Source organism: Triticum aestivum, chromosome 1D (assembly GCF_018294505.1).
Source record: "Triticum aestivum cultivar Chinese Spring chromosome 1D, IWGSC CS RefSeq v2.1, whole genome shotgun sequence".
Taxonomy (NCBI): Eukaryota; Viridiplantae; Streptophyta; class Magnoliopsida; order Poales; family Poaceae; genus Triticum; species Triticum aestivum.
This window is the reverse complement of record NC_057796.1, coordinates 422,462,141-422,475,881: the sequence shown is the minus strand read 5'-3', so window position 1 is coordinate 422,475,881 and position 13,741 is coordinate 422,462,141. Positions and strand designations below refer to the sequence as shown.

General features: G+C 48.7%; 3 protein-coding genes across 3 annotated transcripts; all 3 read right to left on the bottom strand.

Annotated features, from left to right (window-relative positions):
• Positions 1-941: 941 nt before the first annotated feature.
• LOC123172490 (photosystem II reaction center W protein, chloroplastic-like) lies at positions 942-1,782 on the bottom strand. The gene is made up of 2 exons (XM_044589457.1): positions 1,682-1,782; positions 942-1,587 (listed from the first exon to the last, which is right to left on the bottom strand). The coding sequence occupies exons 1-2, from the start codon at positions 1,737-1,739 to the stop codon at positions 1,064-1,066; spliced, it is 582 nt and encodes a 193-aa protein (XP_044445392.1). The 5' UTR covers positions 1,740-1,782; the 3' UTR covers positions 942-1,063.
• A 3,322-nt stretch (positions 1,783-5,104) lies between these two features.
• On the bottom strand, positions 5,105-6,409 carry LOC123172483 (photosystem II reaction center W protein, chloroplastic-like). Its single transcript, XM_044589447.1, has 2 exons — positions 6,336-6,409; positions 5,105-5,776 (listed from the first exon to the last, which is right to left on the bottom strand). The coding sequence occupies exons 1-2, from the start codon at positions 6,394-6,396 to the stop codon at positions 5,415-5,417; spliced, it is 423 nt and encodes a 140-aa protein (XP_044445382.1). The 5' UTR covers positions 6,397-6,409; the 3' UTR covers positions 5,105-5,414.
• Positions 6,410-9,273: 2,864 nt separating this feature from the next.
• On the bottom strand, positions 9,274-12,484 carry LOC123182559 (putative rRNA methylase YtqB). The gene is made up of 6 exons (XM_044595176.1): positions 12,205-12,484; positions 12,066-12,129; positions 11,746-11,938; positions 11,014-11,087; positions 10,753-10,908; positions 9,274-9,716 (listed from the first exon to the last, which is right to left on the bottom strand). The coding sequence occupies exons 1-6, from the start codon at positions 12,482-12,484 to the stop codon at positions 9,593-9,595; spliced, it is 891 nt and encodes a 296-aa protein (XP_044451111.1). The 3' UTR covers positions 9,274-9,592.
• Between the last annotated feature and the right edge of the window lie 1,257 nt (positions 12,485-13,741).

Here is a 13,741-nt window from a genome sequence, read left to right as displayed (position 1 = left end):
GTCTTCGCTGTCGTAAGCGGCCGGCGGTAGACCCATTCGAGGAGCCGTGCGTCCTCCTCGGGCTCCGCCTGCATCCCATGGCGGCGGCGCACAGACTGCTCCGCCTCCCTCCTCTCCCTTTTCCGCTGCCGCTCGCGGCGGGCGGCGCACGCCTATATCTCCGGCGTGCGCGTCCAGGCCGGCGGGGTGGGCACAAGCACCCACTGCTGCCCGCATCGGGGAGCAGCAGTAGGCGAGGGCAGGGGACGGAGTAGGGGAGACGCGGATTGTGGTAGGCCGCCTGTCGGAGCTGGGCGCGGGCCGGGAGGAGCCAGCGCCGGCGTCCGAGCTGCGCCGACGATGAAGCTGCGTCTGCGGCAAGGCTGCAGATCCGGAGCTTCCCCGGTCTCCACCTTGGACCGTTCCAAGGCGATGCGGAGGGCAAGCTCATAGTCCAGATCCAGCTCGGAGTCAGAGCGGCTGCCGGAGCTTGACATTGCGCCGGATTCGATCGGAATCGGTACGAGGAGAGGAGAGGACGGATCGAGAGAGGTGAGTGTGAGTGAGATAGGGATTCGGTGCGATGAGTCGGATGGGGTTTTTTGTGGGACAGCCCTAGGGTCGATGATGGGCCGGGCTTGTCAGGCGGACGCGCCCGGGTGTGGCCGAACAACCCATGTCCGCCCTATATATAGGCTGGATATGGGGGGTGTCGTTCAGACCTGATGTTTGAGGCCCGTTTGACGTGTCCGTCTAGGTCAAAAAATCATGACCTGTCAGTGATCGGACGGGCTGTCCGGACATTTGAGGCTGGTTTGGGGCGCCCGGCTGTAGATGCTATTATAATCTTACATGAATTCAACGGTGGTTCAAGCCAACACAGCACTAGAATTGTGCTGTTTAAACTTTGATGTCACACAAACAACCTAACATAGAAACAAGTGATAGGGCCATACAAATCATGGACAGTACATTACTGCGCTGTGCTGAACGGGGCCAGTAATAATGATTTAACAAGCACAACATAAACTGTTTATTAGTACAACCCTGGGCTTGTCGCAAGTAGACGACAGATTAATACAGCTCAGCTTGCTTCATAGTGACAACCGTCATGGAAAGTACTCTGCTCGCAAAATAATAATAAAAGTATTCCTACCGTAATCAGTAGCTTAGGGTTCAATATTCGTCCATGTTTCATAGACCAATGGTAATCATGCAAAGCTTTGACGGCCAGATCAGGCAGGCGGAAGAAGAAGATGGCGGTGTGGTGTTCAGATCGTGATGCCGCCGGCGCTGGATGGTCGTCGTCGTTGTCGTCTTTGAGGATGGAGGAGTAGTAGGTGTAGGACAAGGCGAGGCCGAAGGCAACCATCAGGATCCACCCCAGCAGGTCGTGGCTCAGCCCGGTGCCGTCGGTCGACACCCGCTCGTCCACCAGCGCCGGGGCCAGCACCGGGGCCGCCGCCACCGCCATGGCGCTCGCCTCAGCGAGCAGCGGCGCGCCCTTGACCACCGCCATAGCCAGGGCCGAAGAAGCCTTCTTCTTGAGGTCCTTGGAGCAGCTGCACCTCAGCCTGGCGGCCTTGGCCACCCTCAGCCGAGGCAGCCCTGTGCGCAGCAGCATCTCATTGTCAGTTAGCAACTTAACATGTTGCACATGGCCGGCATTTTTGCGGCGGGGATGGCAAGCTTTTTTGCTTACCTGGAGACCGCTGCGGTCTGGCGGCGACGAAGACGGCCGTGGCGCTGATGGTTGCCATTGCTAATGCTCGTAGTAGATGTGTAGTGCTCTCTGATCGTAAGAGAGCCAATTACTTGTGGGTGTGTATCCAGGCAGAGGCAGTCCAGTATATATATTGGATCATCATGGTTCATGGGTCACTGGCTACTTGCCACCTTGGACATTACAGATTCTAGTTGCAAAATTCGCGAGAGATTGGTAGGCAACACGCACTGTCAAACGAGTCCAACCACAACCAAACTGGCTCCCGGAAGAAGCAACTGTGCACGTTGGGCGTCAGGTATAATTCAGGGTGGACACGGTCCGAGCCGGTCCGGTCCCTGACCGAGCCGTGCTTTGGACCGGCCGCGACCGGTCCGGACCGGACCGGACCGAAGTGCCCAGCGGGCCTGTTTCCCTGGACCGGACCGGCGAGGAGAAAGCTCGGTCAGGACCGAGGGACCGAGCGATGGAGGGTGAACGTGAGCTGCGTGTGTGCCTTGCGCCCGTCTGCGTTCGTCTGTGTCGTGCCCTGTCCTAAAGATCAACTACTCCGGCTGCTTGCTGCAGACGAAGAGGCAGTTCATCTATGGTAGCATCTCTGCCAACATCAAGCTCGTCCTGGAGAACTCCGCCGCCCGTCGGCACCGTTACCGTCAGCACATCGGCGCTTCCAGTTTCAGATTGCTAATCAGCTTGTACTGCATGCAATTCTAACTATATGTGCGTCAATTAATTGCCAAATTCAGACATTGGGACAATCATGACGAGATCAACTTCCAGTTCATGGGGAACAAGACGGGGCACACCAACGTGTGTGTGTTCTCCAACGTGTTTGTCTGCACCAGAGGTGCCCTTGGAACGAACCCACGCGAACGAGAGATTGCTGAAGAAAAAAAAGGAAGATACAGGTGTTTTGCGCTGCACAAACTTCAGACCTTTTCTGTTCTATTAGTCAGACTAACAGAACGGGAAACAAGGCTTCGTGGCCCCTGACTTTCGTCGTCGTGATCCACAACACTGGTGCCGTTCCACGAGCAGACCGACGAGGCGCGAGTCTGGCTCCAGGCAGTTAGACCCGCGAGCTAAACTAGCTAACAGAAGGAAAGTGTTCGAGCCTAACCTGACGAAAAACCAAAGTGCTAACTGAACTAACTGAAAACGTGACAGGAGCTTCGGATTTATTCAAGAGTGTTCGCCGACACGACGGGCAAAGAATGAGATACAGTTCGTGCCCTGCGTGCCTGCGTGCACAGGTTGGACTGCTTCGTCACGTCAGTAAGGCCGGGACTTGACGACTGCGACAAAATTGATGGCGGCAGACGGCGGCCTTGGTCGGGGAAGAGAGGATGCGTGCGTCGTGTAGGCGGCGTTCTGGACCAATTCATCGCACAGGCAGGAAGATGGGGATGCGGCGGTGCTCGGAGACGCGGTGGTTCGCTCGGGGGTTGCCGGCCGTGACGATGAGGAACGACAACCGTGGTGACTGCGTTTTGTCGGTCCTCCTCGGGGGCTCGGTCAAAATCCGGACCGGACCGAGAGTTTGTCGGGCCTAATTGCTGAGCTCGGCCCGACCATTTTTTCTACCGGGCCAGGACCGTACGGTCCGGTCCATAACGGGCCACGAGCCGGGCCAGAAGCCGCTCGTCACGTCCAGGCTGAGGTATAATCAGCACGGTTGGCAGGCAGGGTACACACAGCAAGAGCACTATAGATTTGGCACGACAGGGACCAATGGACGACGAAAGACAGATAACGGAAATGGTACAAATAGCATAATTGTTTGATATTTTATTCACACCAGGAGCATTTGAGCTCGAGCTGAGAAAGAGACTTTGAGGGACGCGGAGTATCTACTCGGAAGCTTATGACACTGTTTGTTTGGGCTTTCACTTCAGCTTTTGCAGCCTTTTCATTTTGACCAAAAAGTCATAAAAACTCGTAAATAGGTGCTTTTGAAGATTTTATGGCTTTTGATGAACCAATATAACAATATTTGGTTCCAAAAGCATATATTTAGGAGCTGCTGTGGCTTTTTGGCCAAAGTGGAAAAACTGTAAAAGCAAAAGTAAAAGGCCAAACAAACAGGGCCTATATGCTCCTGCATGAACAGTAAATTAGAAAATAGTATAAGTAAAAACTTAAGATTTTCAATGTTGAGCCGGCTTGGTTGTGGGTTTAGTCCCACCTAGTAGAGCGGCGAGGAGTGACGCGACCGGCTTAAATAGCCAAGTCCTCCCAAAGTGGTTAGCTTCCGTCATCAACATATCCTTTCTGAACTATGAATCTTCTTTGTTCATAAGCAGAGAAGATATATCATGACTGTCCATGTTTCATACAAAGCAAGCATTGATGGCCTAGCTTTTTTAAAAGTTTATTAATCATTTTCAACATCTGATTCTGAATCTCTGAAAGGGTACATCGATGACCACGTATAATAAGTCCAGTGGCACTGACCTTTAGTAGCAAGGAGGGGAGGAGGAATACAGACGAATTGGCACGGGCCCTCCCGATTAGTCCGACGTGATGGGTGTACCCGAATACGTATGGGCGTCCCCATATCCGCCTCAGATTTGCATTGGATATGGGGAGTGTTGGCCAGTCCCGACTTTTGGGTCGGTTGTGGGGAGCTCGAATGGGTGGCGTTTTTGCGTCCGGACAGCCCATCCGGACGTTTGAGACGGGTATGAGGAGTACGGTTGTAGATGCTCTAAAATCTTATATTAGTGGATTCTTAAAGATAAAGGATAGAGTACCTAGTTCTATCCGAGTGGTTCATACTGGTCCAAAGACAAATGAAGGTACTCTCATTTCTTCAACACCCAAATTTATAGGAGTAGATCAAAAAGAGCAATGCTATGTTTATGCAACACATCTACATAAATCTTACGCACCAGTACAATCGAATGACGGTTATTGCCATGTTTAGCTCCTGGGTGGTTACTATCCCTCTTCGAGTACGTAAAAGTTTTTGTAAAAGTATACGTAAGAATAGCATTTCTGAATCAAAAATAAATCAGTGCCTGGGCAGGACGTGGGAACTGATGCTAGGGAGAGGAGTAGAGTTCTGGGGTGGCAGACGAGCAGGGAGAGAGGAATGGCGGAGGTCCAAAAAGGATAATTCAGACTTCCCCCAGTCCAGTTCAGAGTGGAGCTACAGCTAGCAACTACCTTCAAAACAAAAAAGAAAAAAGAAAGAGACCAAGGTTCAGACCTGCTCAATATCACCTGAACAGAGCGTTTCATCACAACCATGGTCGTTTCAAGTATGGGGTGAGGATGGCTCGAACTCTCGACCTCAGCCATGCGACCTACGAGATTGCTAACTGCGCCACCGCCCCTTTGTTGTCCAAGAAAGCGAAACAAACGTCCTTGTTAGTGACAGGGCTACTATATATAATGATGTGATAACTGATAACACAACTTAAACTAGTTATTACAACCCCTTGCCCGTGACAACTCACAACTAGACGATAGATTAATACAGCTGAACTCGCTTCATGCATAGTGGCAACGATATCCGCGTTACAAAGTCACACCCGGTACGACTGCAACTAGTACTAGTATTTAACATTGGCATCATAGTATTCCTATAGTCCTATACCCATAATTAGCTCAATATTCAATATTCATGCATGCTTCATAGGTCGATGGTAAATCACTCAAAGCCTTCACGCATGAGGCAGGCAGGCAGAAGAAGAAGATGGCGGTGTGATCAGATCATGATGCCACCGACGCTGGACTGGTCGTCGTCATCGTCGTCGTCGAGGATGGAGGAGTAGACGGTGTAGGACAAGGCGAGGCCCAAGGCAACCACCAGGATCCACCCCAGCAGGTCGTTGTTCATCCCGGCACCCTCCATTGGCATGATCCGCTCGTCGACCAGCGCCAGCACCAGCATCGGGGCCAGCACTGGGCCTGTCGCCGCCATCATGGCGCTCGCCTCAACGAGCAGAGGTGCATCCTTGACTACCGCCAGAGCTGCCAGAGCCGAAGACGCCTTTCTCACGAGGTCCTTGGAGTAGCTGCACCTGCACCGCAGCCTCGTGGCCTTGGCCACTCTCAGCCGAGGCAGCCCTGCATGCAGCGTCTCGTTGTTAGTTAGTATAGCACTCCATCCATTCTAAAATAAGTGTCGTGGTTTTAGTTCAAATTTAAAAAGAGCTAAAACCACAATACTTATTTTTGAAACCGAGAGAGTGGAAACTTGACATGTTGCAATGATGTTGGAGTTGCCCAAAGAAGACACACACAAGTGCAAGAACACACAGACACAACTCTTTTGGGGAGCACGCACACACTTGGCTTTTCTCTTGTTCTTGACTTTTCAAACCATGCAGGAGCAGTGCATGTGTTACTCTCTATTAAGAAAGAAAGGATCAAAAACAGCTGATAATTACAAGTCCTTTGATAGTGGCACGCACGTACTACTACTGCCTGATACGCTATTTGCTCTCCACTAGCCGGTAGCAAGGTGACGATCGAGTAACAACGACCTTTGACACGGCCACACGATTCAGCCGGCGCAACGGCATGCTGCTACTGCTAGTAGACAACAAGCAAGCTAGGTTAAGTCTTAACACATGACATGAGATGCGATCGACCGACATTTTCCATGGATGATGGGCTTGCTTACCTAGAGCCTGCGACGGTCCGGCGGCGGCGACGAAGACGGTGGTGGCGCCGATCGCTGCCATTGCTGAATGCTGATAGATGCAATGCTCTCTCCAGGCAGATGGAGACACTCCAGTATATATAGGCAGATGGGGGTGGTACTGGAGTAGTTGCCACGCACCGAACTAGCCTTGACATCACAGATTCCCGTTGGAAAATTCGCCGGGGTTTGATGGGCACGCACGCACGCACGGTTAAACCTGATCGGTCGGAATCTGGATCACAACCGACTTGATTCCCGGAGGAAGCAACTGTGCAGAGGCAAGATATATGGATGAACGAAAATGGGCATTTCAGATGGAAGAACATTCGCACGCGTTCCTCCGCTAGACATCTCTAACCAAGTTAACCAGCACAAGTTGGCCCGATCGAGGAGGTGCTAACACCGACCGGTACCGGCCTTCCGTGCTCGACAGAAAAACCCGAACAGGTTATACATGGCAAATGGGCTTCAAGTTTTTCCCTTGCACGCTACGGCAGTTTGGCTGCCTGTGTCATCTCTCTCGCGCACATGAGTTTCTTTCTTCTTTTTCACTGTTGGAACTGGATTCAGGTGTCATTCTTTTTACTGTCCATATATTCAGACAGCTTCAGAGATTTTTTATTTTCTTCCTTTCTTCACATCATTGCTTGGGGAGGGGGGCAGACACATGGCTGCAACCGTGGAGGAGAGATTACTAGGCTGAAGCAAATTAAACAAAAAAGGAGACCAGGTTCTGATTTACTACATTTGCACCATACAAATCATGGACGATCTCTTACGTTTTGGTTTCGTGATTATATTTAATTTGTATAGTGGTATCTACTTTTAAGGCCTGTTTGCTTCTTCAATTTAGTGCCAACGTCCGTGTACCTGCATTTAGCGCATCCGGTTACAGCTAACTGTAGCCTTTACAGAATTTCTTTCTCTAACCCAAAACCATAACCAGAAATTCAGCATCACAGTATGCATTGCGGCATTTCATTCATCGACCAGAAATCCAGAATAGGGAGTCCAAAACTTGTGCAGCTTCAGTGGGACTGCGGTTATTTCTTGTGCAGGAGAACTAGTACTGGAGCAACTGGCCTGTTAATCATTTCAAACTTGCAGCTCACCCATGTATCAACAGGCAACCTTGACGCGAATGATTCAACAATATCGAGTTCATCCCTACAGATAAGAAAGCGAAGAAGATAAATGGGTTTGGCCTTAAATGTTACTCCCTCCGATCCAAAATAAGTGTCACCAGGGGCGGATCCACAGTTGGTCATGGGTGTACAGATGTACACCCAAATTTTTTGGCTAGAATTTTTTTATATGATGTATACTTTAATACTTTCAGTGCCCAAATGACCTTTCTCGCCAGTGCCATCTTTGGCAACAAAAAGGGACGAAGCAAACACGAGTTAAACATCAGACTACTCCTACACATGTCATCCGCACCAGATAATTAGCATTTTTCTTGCCCATTCTCTTCAGAGTCCATTGTATAGCAACTGTATGATTATGTAGTAAATAATCTTTATTTCTTTTGTCATTTCTATAAGGTATTGTCATTTTGATGGGAAAAGAACTTCTTGGTGCATGAAGATTTTAGATACTAGATCAATTGTTTTTTGAAAAAATCCACAAAATTTTGCCAACCATTGCGTCCTTCATCCATACAATCAGGGCGACGAGGAGCTGTGCAGCAGAGAGGTGCCGCCGCCTGGGCAAGGCAAGGATAGGCAATGGGTCGATGCAGAGCAATAAAAAAAAACGACACCAGATTCAATATTTGCCCAAGTCATACGATGGATGGACTCGGATGGAGATGTGACGACCCAAAAGAAGCTGTCAGGGAGAGTTTCATCATTATAAGGCTCGAACCCTCCTCGAGATCAGATCACCGCCTCATGTTCTGTATGACTGACAGTGACACAGCCTGTTCTATTAATAACTAACCACATACAGGTGTGAGAATCCTCTGCCGTCAGAGAACATACAAAATCCGGAGCATAATGCTGCAAATTAGTAGGGTTGCATAGTGACACAGTGCAGTACTAACTCACCTAGGAAACCCCAAAGGCGAAAAGTGCACGGGCAACAGAAACAAGATGAGAGAAGAATTCAAATGAGCAAGTGCGTCAGCTCGTTTTAAATTCAAAGTGAGCAAAGGCAAAAAAAAAAGGAGAGACCAAAGTTGAGATTTGCTCGGTTTCACCTGATGAATCAGGTGTACCATATGGCGACCCAAGTTGCCACTGAGCTTTGCATCACAACGGTGGCCTCTTTTTAGAGTGTGGGGTGAGAGAGGCTCGAACTCTCGACCTCAGGATTGGTCACAAGTTTCAGCTATGACACGCTAGCCAACTGCGCCACCACCCCACTTCTTGTTTTACCAGCGAAACAAACATCCTTATACAGATCTGAGGATAATTTCCATATTGCTCTTGTTTCTGTAACATGTTTCCTGACATATACTAGCACTTCCCTTCCAAGGCCGGTCGAGAGCTACATCGATTCAATACTTCTTCCGATCATGCACTTTAAAAGCAACACGCATAATTTTTCAGTTCTGTCGGTCGCACCGTGAATTCGAGATGGGACTTGTTCGTGTTGGACTCAAAGTTCAATTTAACCATGGATGCCGATCAAGTTCTGTAAATTCTGTACGCAAATACCTTCTTGGATTTATTCAAATCTAAGCTATTAATAGACCAATACACAGATAGACAAAAGAACACGAGCGCAGCGCCATTCTACCAACATGATCATTCTAGCTCTTGGTTCAGCGATTCGCACATGGTCCAAACCAACAATCTGTTCTATCAGTCACACCAACGGTTCACGTTTCCAAGGACTGCGGGTTTACGGCATGTCAATATTCAGGATACTTGCATACAGTTACACAACACTGCGAAACTTGAGAGACATTGCATCAAGGTTCATGTACTTGAGTACTGGCAACTTCACTGAAGATAGTTAATCCAGGGATTACACATGAACAGCCAGACGCAGAACACCTTAGTGCCGATATTTTCGTGGAGTAATCCTTGGGAGCAATCACCAGAACACCTTAACCATTCAGTTACAACCAACTGTAGCAAAAAAAACTAACTGTAGCCTTTACAGAATTTCCTTCTCGTAACTCATAATCATAATCAGAAATTCAGGATCGCAGTATGCGTTGTGGCATTTCATTCATCACGAACCGGAACGGGGAGTCTCAAACTTTTAGAGCTTCACTGGAACTGCAATCATTTCTTGTGCAGAAGAACTAGTACTGGAGCAACTGGCCTGTTAATCATTTCAAACTTGCAGCTCACCCATGTATCAGCAGGCAAGCTTGACGCAAATGATTCAACAATATTGAGTTCATCCCTACAAATAAGAAAGCGAGGAAGATATATGGATTCAGTCTTTGCATGTATTTGATAGAAGTATAAAGTTAAACAACAAGATTCTGATGGCATGTCACAAACAAGTCTATAATAAATCACTGAAAAGGCTAACAATCAGTAATGACTATGACATAATATTTGAGCCAAGTGACATTTACCTTCCACCCAGATGCCCTATTTAGACAAGGATACTTATGAGGCCCCCTGAGCTAACAATTCTGCTGGCAGCTTGCATTGCCAGCTCAGTTGTCTCAGGTACTGATTATTGTTTTATTTCCTCCTGAAAGGTAGCCCAGATTGAATGCTACAACCCTAAAAGTACATGTTCAAAATCTTAAGGCACCCCCTTCTCCACCAAGCATGCCTACAACCACCTCATGCATGAGAAGGCCATAGATCCAAACGCCGCCTCAATCTGGGAAAGCAAGGTGCCAAACAAAGTCAAGGTCTTTGGCTCGCTACTATTCCGCAATCACCTCAACACCAAGCTAAACCTTCACCACAAGCACATTGTCGACTCAAGCTCCTGCCCGAGATGCCAACTGCGGACCTATGCCTCCACTGCCCCTTTGCCACACGGATTTGGCAACGCCTAGGTACCGATTTACATCAACAGGATATCAATACTATTTGGGAGGTGCAACCGCCTTTGGACCTATGCCACACTCCTCAATGCCCTGCGGAAGATTTTTTATGCAAGGAATGTGCGCGTCTTCCGTGACATTGATCAACATAGCTCGGCTACTGTTTGAAATTTGTTAAACGACTTTACTATGTGGTTGCAACGGTTTACTAAACCGGCTCACAAGGTAGCCACCGATTCTTGGAGGCTATACCAATCTTCACGTCTACTTCTACCTCGGCTATCTATTTAAGGTGGGGACCACCCCCCCTCCCACGGGTGATTCCTCAAAAGTCTATAATAGACAGACACAGTGGCAATCAGCAATCACTGAAAAAGATAACAACCAGCAATCACTTTGACACAATATGAGCAGTTGCCAACTGATATTTACCTCCCACCCAGATGCCCAATGTAGACAAGGACACTTATGAGTCCCCCTGAGCCAACAATTCTGCTGGCAGCTTGTAGTGCCAGCTCAGTTGTCTCAGGTACTGTGATTATTTTTTTATCTCCTCCTGGAAGGTAGCCCAGATTGAATGCTACAAGCCTACAAGTACATGTTCAAAATCTTAGTTACTTGAACTGCCAATTTCAGGATAATGTTTCAGGGGACCATTTAATTAAAACCAATGAGATAAAATAACTTGATCACCTGACAGGAGAATCTTTTGGAACAATATCCTCCATTCTACTGTGACACATTGCAAACAACTTGACTAGCTCCATCTGAAGAAAAGAAAACTAGAGTTCAGCCAGCACATGACACAAAAGTGAGGTTTGATGAGAATGTCGTAGTGCAAACCGAACGCTAGCTCGATGGCTAGAGTTTACTGGGGTAAACTCACCCACCCGTGTTCCATCCACGGTGTGTGCTATCTGCGCTAGGTTTGCAGAGATGACTCAAGTTCTACCTAATAACATACAGTTAACTAGTTAAGGAGGGATGGGATCATCACCCTTTAACAGCACTTTTCAATTAGAATGTCATGGTGAGTCTTTTTTTCTCCTTCTTCTTCCAAATGGTAAGAATAAGATCCAGGCAAAATATCAAAATGAGAACACTTCAGACTAAGAATAATGGCGCTTGGCGAACTTATGTGAGTATGACAACATATTAATCATGTACACAGTTTTATGTTTCTTCATCTTTCGTCTCTTCGTAAATTCTCTCTTTATCAAAGGAAACTCATAAGAGAAGCCACATTGTGTAGTCCTCAAACAGACGAGCAACAATGCTAAGTTGCTTCAAATTGACTCGAGCAACTCTGAACCTGGTCTCTCTTTTTCTTTTTTGCTGCGTCTGCTACTGGGTACCAATACCAATCCTCACGGTCTCAGCCGCCGCCGCAGCAGCAGCCATGCTTCCGCCGTCAAATGCACATACCTCGCGACTGTCGACGGCCATTTTCAGAAAAGAGGAAGTGCTATCGATCGCAGAATCTTGGATGTCCATCCCGTAAACACGCCCTCGCCCGGTGTCATCGGACACCATCTTAAGCAGAGCAAACGTATCATTTCCGTTCCCACAGGTGGCATCAACCACTGCATCTCCTTTCTGAACGATACTCCTCCACACCCTAATCAGGTAACAACGTAATGACAGTTAGGAACGAGGATGCTGCCCTGCCCTGCTGCTAGAAGGCGACTCAGGTTGGGGAAAAAATGCGTTTAGTTTCAGCAACGGGAAGGAAGCAGACTACCTACGCGTGGGCTACCTCGGTGGCCTTACGCTTGCCTGTGACGAAGCCCGCCACCGCTTCCTCCGCCCCTGCAAACCAAATCCCGGTCACGACGTCGCGCGTCCGGCACGCGTTATTGAAGGAGGAAAATAAAGAATACGAACCTGCGGCGGAGAGCGGGTCGGCGAGCTGCGCGGCGGCGGCGGAGAGGTGCCGCCGCTTGGGCGGGACGAGCAGAGGGGATGGGGTGAAGCTGGGGATTCGTCGGAGAGGGGATGGGGTCTGGGAGCGGCGGAGGAGCAGCGAGAGCGGAGGGCGCAGCAGTGACGGCGGAGGCATGACTGCTGCGGTGGCGGCGGCGGCGGCGGAGACCGTGAGGATTGGTATTGGTACCGAGGATTCAGATGTATATGTGGCGAACCAAGTTGCCACCGAGCGTTTCATCACCACGATGGTCTTTTCTTGGGGTGAGAGCATCTCCAGCCGGACTTCGCCAAATCCAATCCCTCAAACGTCCGTGGACGTGCCCGGACGGCGCAGGCGCGTCCGCAGACAGTGGCCGGGCACACGTCAAAAAATACATTCCACATCCGAATACTTCAAATTAGAAACTTCAAATCCATATTATTAAATGCAACATGAAACCTAATCTAAACGGAGCTCGTCCGGTGCCGCTCCCTGCTTGCGCAGCTCCGCCCTTGCCATGTTCGGCGGCCGGCTACGCTTCTCAGAATGTTGGTCCGATCGTTAATCCGGCAGCGACACCGAGCAGACCTAGACGGCGGGAAGGGTAGCACGCCCCTCGTCGAGGGGCTGTCCATCATGATGGCCCCATCTTGACGGCGGCCTGGTGACCTCGCGTCGGAGTACGGTGCGAACCCTAACCCTCAATCCCCTTTCTCTATTCGTTTGTTCTAAACAAGGGGGCGATGATTGTGTGGGAGTTGATGATGTTCACTACGAAATCTTTCTGTGCTAGGACCACCTGAGGAGCTATTTTTAGTAGAGATTCACCATCAGGAATTTTTTTTGTAGCCAAGGGATGAACAAGTCTTATGTTGATGGGTCGACCGACACATTTGAAGTAGACACTTGGTCTCCACCATGGTTGAAGGGTTTCTTAGAAGAACTTGGACATGATACATGTAAAGCATGAATCTAGATGTTGGTTTGAGGATCATGGACATAGATGAAGATTGTCTCAGTGATGACTCACAAGTATAGGGGATCAATTGTAGCTCTTTTCGATAAGTAAGAGTGTCGAACCCAACGAGGAGCAGAAGGAAATGAAAAGTGATTTTCAGCAAGATAATGTTTGCAAGTGCTGAAATTGTAAGTAACAGAGTAGTTTGACAACAAGATATTTTTGTAACGAGCAAGTAATGATAGTAGTAACAAAAGTGCAGTAAGGTAGCCAAATCCTTTTGAGGCAAAGGACAGGCCAAAACGATCTCTTACAGTGAGCAAAGCGTTCTTGAGGGTACACGGGAATTTCATCTAGTCACTTTCATCATGTTGGTTCGATTTGTGTTCGCTACTTTGATAGTTTGATATGTGGGTGGATCGGTGCTTAGGTGTTGTTCTTGAACAAACCTCCTATTTATGATTAACCCTCCCGCAATCATCCACAACTACGGGAAAAGTATTAAGAATAAATTCTAACCATAGCATTAAACTTTTGGATCCAATCGGTCCCTTACA